The sequence below is a fragment of the Mytilus californianus genome, unplaced genomic scaffold (genome assembly GCF_021869535.1).
Source record: "Mytilus californianus isolate M0D057914Y unplaced genomic scaffold, xbMytCali1.0.p SCAF_13, whole genome shotgun sequence".
Lineage (NCBI taxonomy): Eukaryota > Metazoa > Mollusca > Bivalvia > Mytilida > Mytilidae > Mytilus > Mytilus californianus.
Genome location: NW_026262615.1, coordinates 41,827,624 through 41,840,560, shown reverse-complemented (window position 1 = coordinate 41,840,560; position 12,937 = coordinate 41,827,624). Strand labels below are relative to the sequence as shown.

Here is a 12,937-nt window from a genome sequence, read left to right as displayed (position 1 = left end):
TATATCGTATCTTGAGCAAAGAAGATAAAATGCTGATACTATGAACAAGCTAACAGCTTTCATCATTTGTCACGCAAACATGTAATTATTCAGTAAATTGTCATATTTCGAAACACTTCCTGCTTAAAAAAATTCTCGGAAAATTAAGTGTCAATCAAATTAATATATGGATCTCCGATTTCGTTATGCTTATATGAATTAGATGAGTAACCGAGTTCCGATAGATCTGACTTTGAATCAGATTGTTTGAGTGTTTTTAATACGTTACACATTTGTTCAACTGAACGAAAAAAAATGGTGTTTGTTTTTGTTTTCTTTGTGGTGTTGCTTGCAAGTTGTACCGTATCTTTAGCCGAATAAAAAAGAAATGAGTCTACATGGATGATGATGTGGAGGAAAATGACTGAACAATTGAACAAATTGCAGTTTGAACTAGATAGAATGAAAAATCGTAAGTATACGCTTGATCAAAATTTACATCATGATAAAACATTTTCAAACTTTATGCAAAACAGTTATTGTCTGTTGCAGTTCTACATCCGATTAAAGTGTTAAAGTAACTAAAGTTTTAATCATATTAGCTTAGAAACTTAATGATAATGCTTTAGATGGAGTATGGTAAAGGGTGCAATGTTGTTCATACCTTATTTGAAAGAAGTAGGGGAAATTTACGAAATTCTAGGACCGCAAAATTGAGTTGCATTTGGAGGACATTTTCTGTTTTTCTTTTCTTACATTTCCTTATTTCCAGGACGATAAGTTTGTGTATCAGCTCCTAAGTTCTATTTATATCGTTACAGGAAAATGTCCTAATGGCTGGAAGTTATATTCAGACCACTGTTATTTGTTCGTTTACAAACCAATTACATGGATGGATGCTAGGGTAATTGAAACATACTTCTTCATTCAAGATTACGATCGGCTTGTTAATTTTGTGTATCAAACAGAAAATTAAATTAGGGGTTGGGGGGGGGGGGGGGTGGGGGGGGGGTGATATTAGCTTGAAAAGCGGGTGTAGGGGTTTTGAAAAATATCCAAATTATATCTGCATTCGTAACGTTCAAAGGCAAGTATCTTAAACTGACTGGGTAATAGATATTGCTTTGGTTAAATAGGCATTGGCGTTCTTTATGTTCAAATACAGACAATAAACAGAGAAGTAGTGTATACGTCAATGAGCAACATCCCAACAACAAAACAATAACAAAAAAGATATCTAGAGTTCAACATTTACTCCATAATAGTCAGGCGTCTATACAATATGTCAAGATTTGTCAAGCGACTGGTTATCAGGGTTTAATTGCTGGTCCTTTCATATATGGCCATTGATTACCATACTGTAATTTGTAAATAACATTTTACTTGTTTTAGACTGAGTGTCAATATAAAGGCGGATATCTTGTAAAGGTTGAGAATGGTCAAGAGGAGACATGGTTGACGTCAGAGTTGAAAGGTATTTTTACCATTATTTAATCATCTGCTTAGAAAACTTTGTGCGACATTAAATTCAAAAATATATTACATGTAATGTATTAAACAGATACGCAACCCGTGTTAGGAGATTGCCCCTCTCTGTAAACGCTTTTGCCGTGTTACTTTTCTTTTACAGTATATATAATTAGGTGTTTCTTTTGTATAATCTTGATGAAATAAGATAATTTGGCACTACATAAAGCTCAAAACAAGCTCCGGACATGGACCTTTTATTATATTTAAAAACATGTGTGCTTACACTATATAAAAATAAGATGTGGTATGATTGCCAAGGAGAGACAACTATTCACAAGAGTCCAGTTGACGTAGTAGTAAGCAACTATAGGCTATAGTTGAGCAAACGCTATACCGTATAGTATGCAATAAAAGACCCCAACATGACAAAAAATAAAACAATTCGGCCGAAAAAAACATTTATTAGTTTACGAACAAAACAAGTAACGAAAAATAAAAAAGAGATAGGTAGCGATAACGACACTCACTGAACTGCAGGCTACTGATTTGAGACAGTCACCTACAGAATGTGTCGGGATTAACACTATTATGTAAATTTTGGCAAACTATGAAATAATTCTGTAATTATTTGTCCATACCCTCGAACTACAGTTATGGTTTTAGTTCACCGTTAAGAACAATGAAGCTGTATTGTATTTTAAGAACTGTCTTATAAGGTCGTAAAACATATTATGTTCTACTGTCATATTGGTTTAGTTAAAATATTTTCCTTGTTCTCGGCAGACGAAGTATGGCTTGGAATGAATGACATTCAGAATGAAGGACATTGGCGTTGGTCTGATAACTCTTTTGTATCGTATACCAATTGGAGATATACTGAACCAAATGGTGGAAGAGGTGAAAATTGTGGATGCTACTGTAAGAATACCTGTTTCTGGACTAGTTTTAATTGGAATGACAGACCTTGTACGTACCCAACAACTGGATATGTCTGTGAAAAGAAAAGATGAGCATCTCTGTTATTTTAAATTGACTGTCAAGCTACCTTTCTGACTAACTTATTTGCGACTGCATTAAAATAAATATTAATCATATAACCTATTATCAATTTCGTCCTATATAAGCATGCAATATTTGTTTCTGGACCTTAATAAAGTCAATAAATCAATTGATCAATCTACTATTAGTTGATGTATTTCCTGCTTTTAATTCTTCTTTTTACGTTATTGTATCACTAAATAAAGATTATTGCAGTCAACATTTTTTTTTTGACAATCTGATTAGAATACAAATCCTGTGTCCAATCTTTGCGTACACCATGTACAAGGATCTGAAAATGCTCTGTTCTACTTTTTGTTTCAACGTCCTTTCGGGATCTTCTGGTTATGTCAGATTATTACAATCTTCAGAAATTTGAAATCTGTAATTTCATTGGCTGATGTAATAATCCCGAACAGAAAGTAAAACGGAGTGTTGTCAGCTTAGACACAGGATCTGTATTTTTATGTGATCGTTTCATTGATTTCATCGAAAGTTCTTTTGAAGACTGAACCACTATCATACGAAAGTGTGTGTGTGGACATCTGAAAGTGACAGGCAAACAATAATCTTTCAGTTTTTCAGTGTTCTCTTTCATTTTCATATAAGATATTCATTTTTTTTGGCCATAAAGTCAAGAGGCGGAACAGAAACTTATTTCTCCTTCACTCTTGATACTTTCTGTTTATTGAAATTGCAGTTGTAAAGTGTATTTGAATAATTTTGGCAGTCATCATACAAATGAGAAAACATCTGATTCACGACACTGAAAAAAGATTTTGTTACCGTACTCTGATAGCTCACATGCTGTAAAACAGACATTAAGTGCTAAGATAGTTATCTTTGAATGTTTTGGTTGGTTTCATTTTTTTACGGCAGTCTCATTGACTTGGACACACTACCTCTTTTTACTCGCATTGACAGCATGGCAATGGAGGAGTACATTAATGTCTTCAATAGAAATATCAACAGTACTTGCTCCGGGAATAATATCTTGCAGTGCTCCTGGACCATTTTTTTTATTAAGGCACATGTTTACCGGTATCCACCACCCCTAACATGGGACAGTAGTGTAACAGCACACCATACTTACTAGCGTTAAAATCAGTTAAAAAGGGTTAACTCATCAGATCGATACTGAGCACAAAACAACTTACTAAAACACCAAATATACAAAGTACCGATCTGAGAGTACTCGCAGTTACTGAAAGCTAGTTAAAAGCCAATATCAACCAATAAAAGATATTCATGTATCTAGGACTAAAAGAATGAATTGTTGGTGTAGATACTGGTTTCAAACGTTTTTGTCTAGCATTTTGGTGGCTGAAATACTATAACAAGCCTAAAGTTCTTTGCTTAGCAGTTGTACTAGACAGATAACCTGATGCTTACTGGATAAAGTAAATCAGAAGGAAAATCCCTCCCAAAGGTTTATCTGGTGGGACTTTTCCTGCATATGTATGCACTTTTAACCTCCAGGTGTTCATTGGGTTTGAACCCCCTCCCTTTTCTCGATTTTAAAACATTTTTATAATTATGTGAACGTTTCATGGTGTTCCGGGGGTTGGAACACCCCCTCTCCCTTTTCAAAATGGCTGGATTTTCGCCCGACCATCTAGAACATCTAGCTTTGTACTAATTGAGAACCAGATGTTTACTGGATAGAGCAGATGAAGGAAAATTCCTACCAAAAGTTTATCTAATGGGACTTTTCCTGCATTTGTAGCACTTTCAACTTCAAAAGCAATATTCTCTTTTTTTTAAAAGCATGAGGCAATAGGAGCATGATGCACGACTATTTGGAACATCATCGGCTGATCCAGGGGGTGGTGTTCCTGCGGTTAGAACCCTCCCTTTTTCTCGATTTTTTTAATAAATATATATATATATATATACAGTTTTTTTAATTATGTGAACGTTTCATGGTGTTGGTTGGATACCTCCCTTTTCCCTTTTCGAAATTGCTGGATCCGCGGTTGAACATCTAGAACATCTAGCTTTGTTCTTTTCTTTTTTTTTTTATTTCCAACAATAAAGCATATACATGACAAGCATACAATAAAATACATATATACAATGCCGTTATTATAAATACATTATAATTGAAAGTATTTGACATTTTTCTATAGAACAGATCAAAAGATAAAGTTATAAAAAATATGAAAATAGATAAATAAATATATAATAATAATCAACAGATAGTATAGGAGTGGAAAATGAAGAAGAAGAAAAAGAAGAAAAAAAAAGAATAAAGGGAATTATCCAGTTACATCCCTATCTATATTTTATTTTTTTTTAAATGTAACATATTCATGATGAATAATATTTGAAAAATTAACTTTACATATTTCTTTCGTAACAGCCAGGATATGCATATTTATGTATTAAATTACAGGTTTTCAAAAACTTTCCATACATTGTAAAATTCAGTTATTTCTTTTATTTTTTACAGATATTATACTCTCTAATTTATACATATATTCCAGCTTTATTTTAATTGCTTGGAACTAAAGATTCTTTTTAAAGCATCTAGTATTATACATGTATTGTTTAATATAAAGAAAAATCATGAGTCTCCAAAAAGAGAGTTTAATTTATTCATTTAGAGACTTAATCCACCGGAAAGGAACCAGTTATCAATATCCTGTAGAAAATGTTGTGCAGTAATGCAATTCCAAAAGAGATGTTCTCTAGACTCGTTTTCTGTTTTACAAAATGTACATCAATAAATTTAATTTTAACTAGATACTGGTTTGTTGCAATAATGCAATGGTTAATCTTGTATTGCAACCACTGTAATTTACTATTTTAGTAGCAGCAAAAGGCTGTCTGAAAATGGTTCCAGTTCAGATTCTTTTTACCTAAAATTTTAACCCACTTTAACTGTCCAGTAGGAATAACATTCTTTCAAGTCATCACAGAATACAGATATTTTGATCCTTTACAGTGTTTGAAAAATACTTGTAGTTCATTTATAAGACTTTTGTTTGGATCAACTAAATTTATACGATGTATTTGGTTTACAGTTTGATTTAGAAGAAATACCGGCATAGCTTGATGATACAGTTAATTATCTAATTACTACCACAATTGTATATTAATAAGTATTGTAATTTTCATTGTTATTAATACATGTTATATCAGTATTACAAACCTAATCTTGAACTTTATCCTTTTTTTGGAAATTTATAGAAATTTATATGTGACGTCACATTGTGCGTCGATCTCTTCGGCTAACATATAATACGTTGTTCGGCTGTGCCTTTTTTATGTGCTGATTTAGGTTGTTTTACGTATTCGTTTTTTTTCTGTAGTTAGTCACCACTTCGGTGTTAACATGTATATCTATTATATAGTCATTTTTATAAATTTACTGTTTGCAAAAGTATGAATTATTCTAAATACTAGTACTAAGGATTTTCTTATTCCAGGCATATAACCTTAGCCGTATTTGGCACAACTTTTTGGAACTTTTGGTCCTCAATGCTCTTCAGCTTTGTACTTGTTTTGGCTTTCGAACTTTTTTGATCTGAGCGTCATTGATGGGTCTTATGTAGACGAAACGCGCGTCTGGCGTATTAAATTATAAGCCTGGTACCTTTTGATAGCTATTATTTGTATTGTAGCCCTGTCATGTAATCTTGTCATTTTAATGTTATATTTAACATTACCATAAAAGCGGGAGGTTTGGCTAGCCACAAAACCAGGTTAACCCACCATTTTTTCTCAAAATGTCCTGTACCTAGTCAGAAAAATGGCCATTCTTATATTATAGTTCGTTTCTGTGTGTGTTGCATTTTAGTGTTGTGTTTCTGTTGTGTCGTTGTTCTCCTCTTATATTTGAAGTGTCCCTCAGTTTTAGTTTGTAACCCGGATTTGTTTTTTTCTCAATCGATTTATGAATTTCAAATAGCGGTATACTACTGTTGCCTTTATGTAGACATGATGGTAGAAAAGTACAAAATAATTTGTAAGATCCTTTAGTGAAATATATTCATGCCTCTTTCACTGCTATAATGACATTGTCAAATTTTAGAAAATCCGTGTTAATGTTATAATTTGGCTTAAATTGGTCAAATATAATATAAGATCCATTTTGGTCTATTATATCATTTACAAATCCTATACCACTTTTGAACCATTCTTGATATAATACTGATTTATGGCCAATCTTAATGCTATTATTAAGCCACAGTAGATTTGATAAAAATGATTCATAAGTGAAGTTTCTCTCTTTTTGAATAATCTTTTCCCAGCATCTTAGTACATCTTTCCAAAAATAGTTGTTTACTGCCATATAAAGTTGTCTAATAGTATCAACACCACAAACGAACAACTTTTTCTTATAAATATTTGAAATGAAAATAATTTGCCATTTACTATCTCTCTGCAAAATTCGTCTTATCCATTATGATTTAAGTGCTGTAATAAACATATTCAAATCAAGCATTTATAAACCTCCCTAAAAATAATCTTCGCATCCCGACTAAAGAGCAGCCCTAGGCCACCAATGGGTCTTCAACATTGCAAGAAATCCCGCACCCGGAGTCGGGCACCCTATTTAGTTTAAGTGTAATATATATCGTATGATATAAGTAATTCCAAATGAGACAAATTTCCAGCCTAGAACAAAGAAGGAAGTGGTAAACAAGTATGGATCACTGTTCAGATTTCATTGATTAGAAGAAACCATACCAAATAGTAACCTATAAAAGACTTTAAAAAACTGAATCAGATAACAATCTTTCCACAGCATTTTTGCTTTATTGGTGGTGTTTAACACCACTTTCTGCACTTATAGCTATATCCTGGCAGTCTGTTTGTATTTGTAGTGAATGCCAAGTACCATGAAAACCACTGACCTTATCAACTATTAAAATTAAGCATGACCTATATATTTTGGTCCATGAAATCAATGTGTTTAAATTAAAAAAAAAAATATATCACATGGAACATTCACTATCATCTGAACTCCCCATAAATCTCTTGATTTGAGGACAGACACCGTTACGGAAAAAAAAACTATACCAAAAAATAAACCATACACAATTGTTTTATATACGGCCTAATAGTCATTGCAATTTTTTGTTACATAAAACTATTTTTTTGTCATACATCTTACAAAGGAAAATGTATTTCTGTTTTAGACAAAATGGATCTTATTTGAATTAAAAAAATCTCTGATTTTCATTCAATACAGATTTGCTTTCAAGTTATCGAAATAGGGACCGTTACAAGGTCTTTATTATTTCAATCAGACTGGATTTTCAGAATCAAATTTGAAAAAAACGGTAAAACATGTGAGTGCCTAACAAGCCTCATGACTTCTCCTGAGATAAAATGTTGAATTAAAGAATAAGCGGTATCGTAGATCTTTTGAAAAAAGGTTAATATATTTTAAGAATATATCATATATCGTTGTCTGTTCTTGATTAAACAAATTATTTATACGGTGAGGATTTTGCTCGTTCTTGAAGGCCGTACGGTGACCTATAGTTGCTTTCATTCACGTCATTCGGTCAGTTGAGGATATGTCATCAAATCAGTTACATGAATTTGGAAGTATTTTCAATGGAAGTTACATGTTGAATATTTTCTACTAGGATATGTACAATTCGAATGTCTAGCATTAAAAAAAACAACTTTTGTTCTTAGCTAAAAAAAAAATAACACATAAATAACCATAACCCCCCTTTTCAAACGACTGTGAAATGCTTCAAGAATGTAATAGTATCAAAATTGCAAGAAAAAAAGAAGATAGCTGAGATAAACCAGGCGTTTTGTGCTGAAAAGACATAAGAATTGAAACAGCAATCAATCAATCTACCAAAAAAAAAAAAAAGTTTTTAACTGTATATATATGCATTTGTATACGTGGCAAGAAAGTTGTTTACGGCTTTCTATTGATTCTGTGTCTATGATTTCGCAAATCTGTTATCGCATTCAGCCTGCATTTCTTTGACCCACTTAAAACTAAGGAACACTGCAAAAGACCGGATGGGAATATCTCTTTCCAAAGGTTTTGTTTTTTTTCGAAAAATTTTTCGAAAATATGCAATTTTGTATTTTTACATGGAATGTGCTATCTCGAAAATATGCAATTTTGTGTTTTTACATGGAATGTGCTATCTCGAAAACTAAGTCATGAAGGTGTTTCTTTTTCTTTGCATATATGAAAGTGCGTATCAACATGTAAAAATTTCAAGGACAAATCAAGGTTAGATCTGTTATGTGTCATAAACATGCTATCAATTTACAGTAATTGTCACGTAAACATAACATGTCCGTGTATATTGATCTATAAAGTTTTGACTTCCGTTTGTACAACATTTCCAATTGGAAAAATGGTGTACAAAAGTTGAAAATACTTAAATAGTTTCACATTTGCTGAAGGAGTTGTACCACTAACTCATAATTTTGGTCCTGAAAATCTTTAAATATTAAACTGCGACAATGATGGTAGAAATTGACGAAAACATCTGATAAAATGAAGGTTATAGATCTGTTATTCATCATAAACATGCTATCAATTTACACCAATTGTCACGTAAACATCACATGTGCGTGTAAATTGATCTTTAAAGTTTGACTTCCGTTTGTACAACATTTCCAATGGGAAAACTGATGTTAAAAAAAGATGCCAATTCTTTTATTAAATGGTTTCACATTTGCTAAATTTCAAGATCGACGACTTCTGTATATCTTTTCTTGGTTGTGCAAACTACGTGTATCGTATCTTGAGCCAAGAAAATGAAAGACTGATACAAAAAGCAAGCTATCAGCTTATACAAAAATAAGGAGATGTGGTATGATTGCCAATGAGACAACTATCCACCAAAGTTCAAATAAGTGGATAAAAGCAATTATAGACAACCGTACGGCCTTCAACAATTAAAAAACCCATACCGTATAGTCGGCTATAAAAGGCCCCGACATGAAAAATATGAAACAATTCAATTGAGAAAATGCAATTATTCAGTAAGGATGTGGTATCCTTTCTTGTAATCATGGTAACACTTCCTGCTGAAACGCAACTAGGAAAATTTAGTATACTATTTACATACTAATACATTAATACTCCTTTGTGATGTATGATTCCTTTTTCAAAAGTAAACCAACCTGATTTTTCGAATAAAGTTATTTACGGTGTTACACCTCTTTGTAGCAAATAACTGCCTTAAAAGGACAATGTAAACAAATATGTTTTAACAATAATTGTCAATGAACATATAAAAAGGGAAAATATTAATTTTCCAATTGGCCAAAAAGTCAGACTGTGTGTGTTCCATGACTATGTGTAACATAATCAAATAAAACGGTTGAAACATGAACATGAGGCCATATGTGAGGTATACATTTAAAGTTAATGAGATGCAGAACCAACGACACAAAAAACCCAAAACACACATGGAGGCTCAGATAAGTCTTGAATAGATTAGAGAGGCCACCGGTAAAATTATGCCACATTGATGTAAATATACATACATTATCTGAAGAGAAAATTATTAATAAAGCCCAATATAATAATTGACGATCATTTACTAGCTGCTTACATTTTCTGCCTATCTTTAATTTATTGTAGTTTTCAAAATAATTGGCAAATCTGCTTACATTGATTAAAAAATATAGCATCTTCTAAGGGCAATAACTCCTATAAGAGTCAGTTAATGGTTTCAATCGCAATACTATTTTTGTAGAACTTGTACTACTGATTCTGTTTGCTTTTCACATTTTCTGTTTATCTAGAGTAGTTTCAAGATACATGTAACAGACAAAAACGATAAAATTGATATAAACCAGAGTGCAAACGCTATAATGTATCGCCTGCTTTACTTAGTATTGAATTCATGTTGAAAGTCTGTTATATGAATGTTCTTCAAGAATTATCACATCAACGTAACATTATCAATGATCCATGATAGTGAGGTCAAGGTCAGATTCCATACAGACATGGGCAACAATTGCGACCCTTTTATAACAGACTTGTTCTTGTACTGTTATGAATCACAGTTTATGACCAAACTAAGTGAAGACCCGTCTAAATTTAATTGATTAATTCAACAACACTTACCGTTATCTTGATGATATTTTTTCGTTGAATAATCAAGAGTTTTCTAAATATACTGCCGAAATTTACACAAAGGAACTTACTTTAAAGAAATCAAATAAAAACAGTAATAACTGTCCTTTCCTAGATTTAGATATTTCAGTTTTACACGGGATACTCTTCACTAAAATTTACGACAAAAGGGACGATTTTTCGTTCCCTATTGTTAATTTTCCTTTTTTGGACGGTGATGTTCCTTTGGTACCATCTTTCGGTGTTTACATATCACAACTCGTTCGCTATGCCCGTGTCTGTTGTGACGTTTTGGATTTCAATGAACGTAATCTATGTATTACTGATAAATAATTAAGTCCGGGATTTCGTTACCACAAATTACTTGAAACCTTTACTAAATTCTTCCATAGATATAAAGATTTAGTTTTGAAATTTGGTTGTACCTGTCGAAAACTTATTTCAAACGGGATAGCACATCTTAATTTTTACGGAGATGTTGTTTACCGAAACCGGGAATTTAGAAACGATCCGGGTAAACTTACCGATCTTTTAAATAAACTTATTCTAAAAGGTTACCAATTCAACACTGTAATTAAATGTTTGAATGTTGTTTTTATTGGTATTTATATTGATTTTGTTGTCAGTAAATTAAAATGAAACTAAATATTATTTTTATATAAATATACACGTTCATGGCTCTACAATCTGTCGATACCTGTATCTTGGCATTGCACAATCTTGTTTTTCTCTGACTGTTAATGACGTCTTTACAATAAATCCATTGGATGTTGAATGTGTACTGATTGATATTTTAATTTTAGATGCATGATTTGTTTCATTAGTTGTTATTGGCTTTGAACTAGCTGTAAGTAACTGCGAGTATTATCAGTTCTGTATTCAGTGTCTTATTTCTGTGGGGATGTATAAGTAACCTTCCACGTCCACTCTGTGTTTTTGTTAGATGTATTTCTATTTGATGCCATCATTACTGATTATTTTTTTTAGTTCGGAGGAAAAGATCAAATTGATATAATTTACAAACAATGGGTGTCAAATGACCACAAAATAACTTGTACTGTAGGGTGTGAATGGGGGTTTTCAATTTCTTAGGTCATTTTTCTCTATTTTTTATATTTTAGCACCTAACGATTCTCTTTTTTTTTTGGTGGTGGTGGGGGGGGGGGAGGTATAATTTTACTCTATTCTTTATTTTCTGTCCCATTTGTTTGTAGTCTTGGCCCATTATTTTCTATTCGGTAAACCCAATCCAGCCATTCATACCGACTTTTAAATTAGTTGAACTAACAAGAGACATTAATCGAATATGCCAAGCTGTATATTTATTTATACATTTCGCAGACTATTTCATATCTTAATCAATACAAAATTTTCTACATAAATTGAGAATAAAAACCACAACATAAATTAAATACAACCACTGAAAAGGTCCCTTCTAAAGCTTGATACATGTATGTTATAATTCTTTCTTTTAATCCAAAAATATTTGTAAAAGTGATCTTCATTCAAAATTTTAGCTTGTAAATTAATTTAAGAAATTATATTTTTCATAATTTTATTGCAGATTCCTAAATGAATGATATATCCAACCATGAACATTCAACTGTGCTGATCAACCATGTTTGATTCTTACTTTATACATTTAAAATGATTATAAACAGCTAAATGTATACCATAATAACCTCTACAATTCTAATTAATATTGATACATGAGCATTTTATCTTTTTAAGGATGTTTGCTACTCTGTTTCAAAATAACAAGCATTTTAAAAGACTGTTATAAATTGATAGTATAAGAATAAAGGAACTAAAATAGCAGAAAAAATTATAGGGTCCGTGTGCTTGTTTTCGAGATATAAGTCTTTGAAAATTTGGCGGGAAGTGATTCTCTCTAGATTTTTCAAACATTTAACATTGGCACCTTTTGTCTTGCAAAAACTTTGAAAAAATAACAAGGATTTTATAAGATTTTCAAATATGGCTTTTTAAACAATATGTAATAAAATTATAAAAAGAAAAGAAGGGGTTTGCGGGCAAAAATGGCACTACATGGATAAAACCAGAGGATTCCGAATATCGGCAAAAATTCAAACACAAGAAGAGCGAACATCCTTAAAGGGCATCATTACCATACTGTACAAGTAGAATTTATCTTAAATAAGTATATATGAAAATTTAATTTTTAATTTAATTGGATTCAAAAATAATAAATAGTTATTTTGGCTAATGCGGAACCAAATGTTGATCCTAACTTGTAAAATGGAATGTCAGATCCTGTTAATCTATGATATTATTATTTTTGAACAAATATATTAATAAGAAAAAGTTAATTTATTAATAAAAAAGTAAAGCGAGAATTAATAAAAATGT

General features: G+C 31.7%; 2 protein-coding genes across 7 annotated transcripts in view; one reads left to right on the top strand and one right to left on the bottom strand.

Annotated features, from left to right (window-relative positions):
- Nucleotides 1-12,937, bottom strand: part of LOC127723683 (kelch-like protein 2) — a 102,193-nt gene that overhangs the window by 41,315 nt on the left and 47,941 nt on the right. The window lies entirely within an intron of this gene.
- The window catches only part of LOC127723686 (perlucin-like protein), a 74,541-nt gene that overhangs the window by 49,834 nt on the left and 11,770 nt on the right, over nucleotides 1-12,937 (top strand). The window contains exons 1-3 of one of the 6 annotated variants that reach the window (XM_052230437.1): nucleotides 188-451; nucleotides 801-883; nucleotides 1,372-1,453. In XM_052230437.1, the coding sequence (XP_052086397.1) occupies nucleotides 382-451; nucleotides 801-883; nucleotides 1,372-1,453 (235 nt within the window). In that variant the 5' untranslated portion in view covers nucleotides 188-381. Of the gene's footprint in view, nucleotides 1-187; nucleotides 452-800; nucleotides 884-1,371; nucleotides 1,454-2,232; nucleotides 2,587-12,937 lie in introns of those variants that run through there. The other 5 variants (XM_052230433.1, XM_052230434.1, XM_052230436.1 and 2 more) reach the window with 5 other exon arrangements.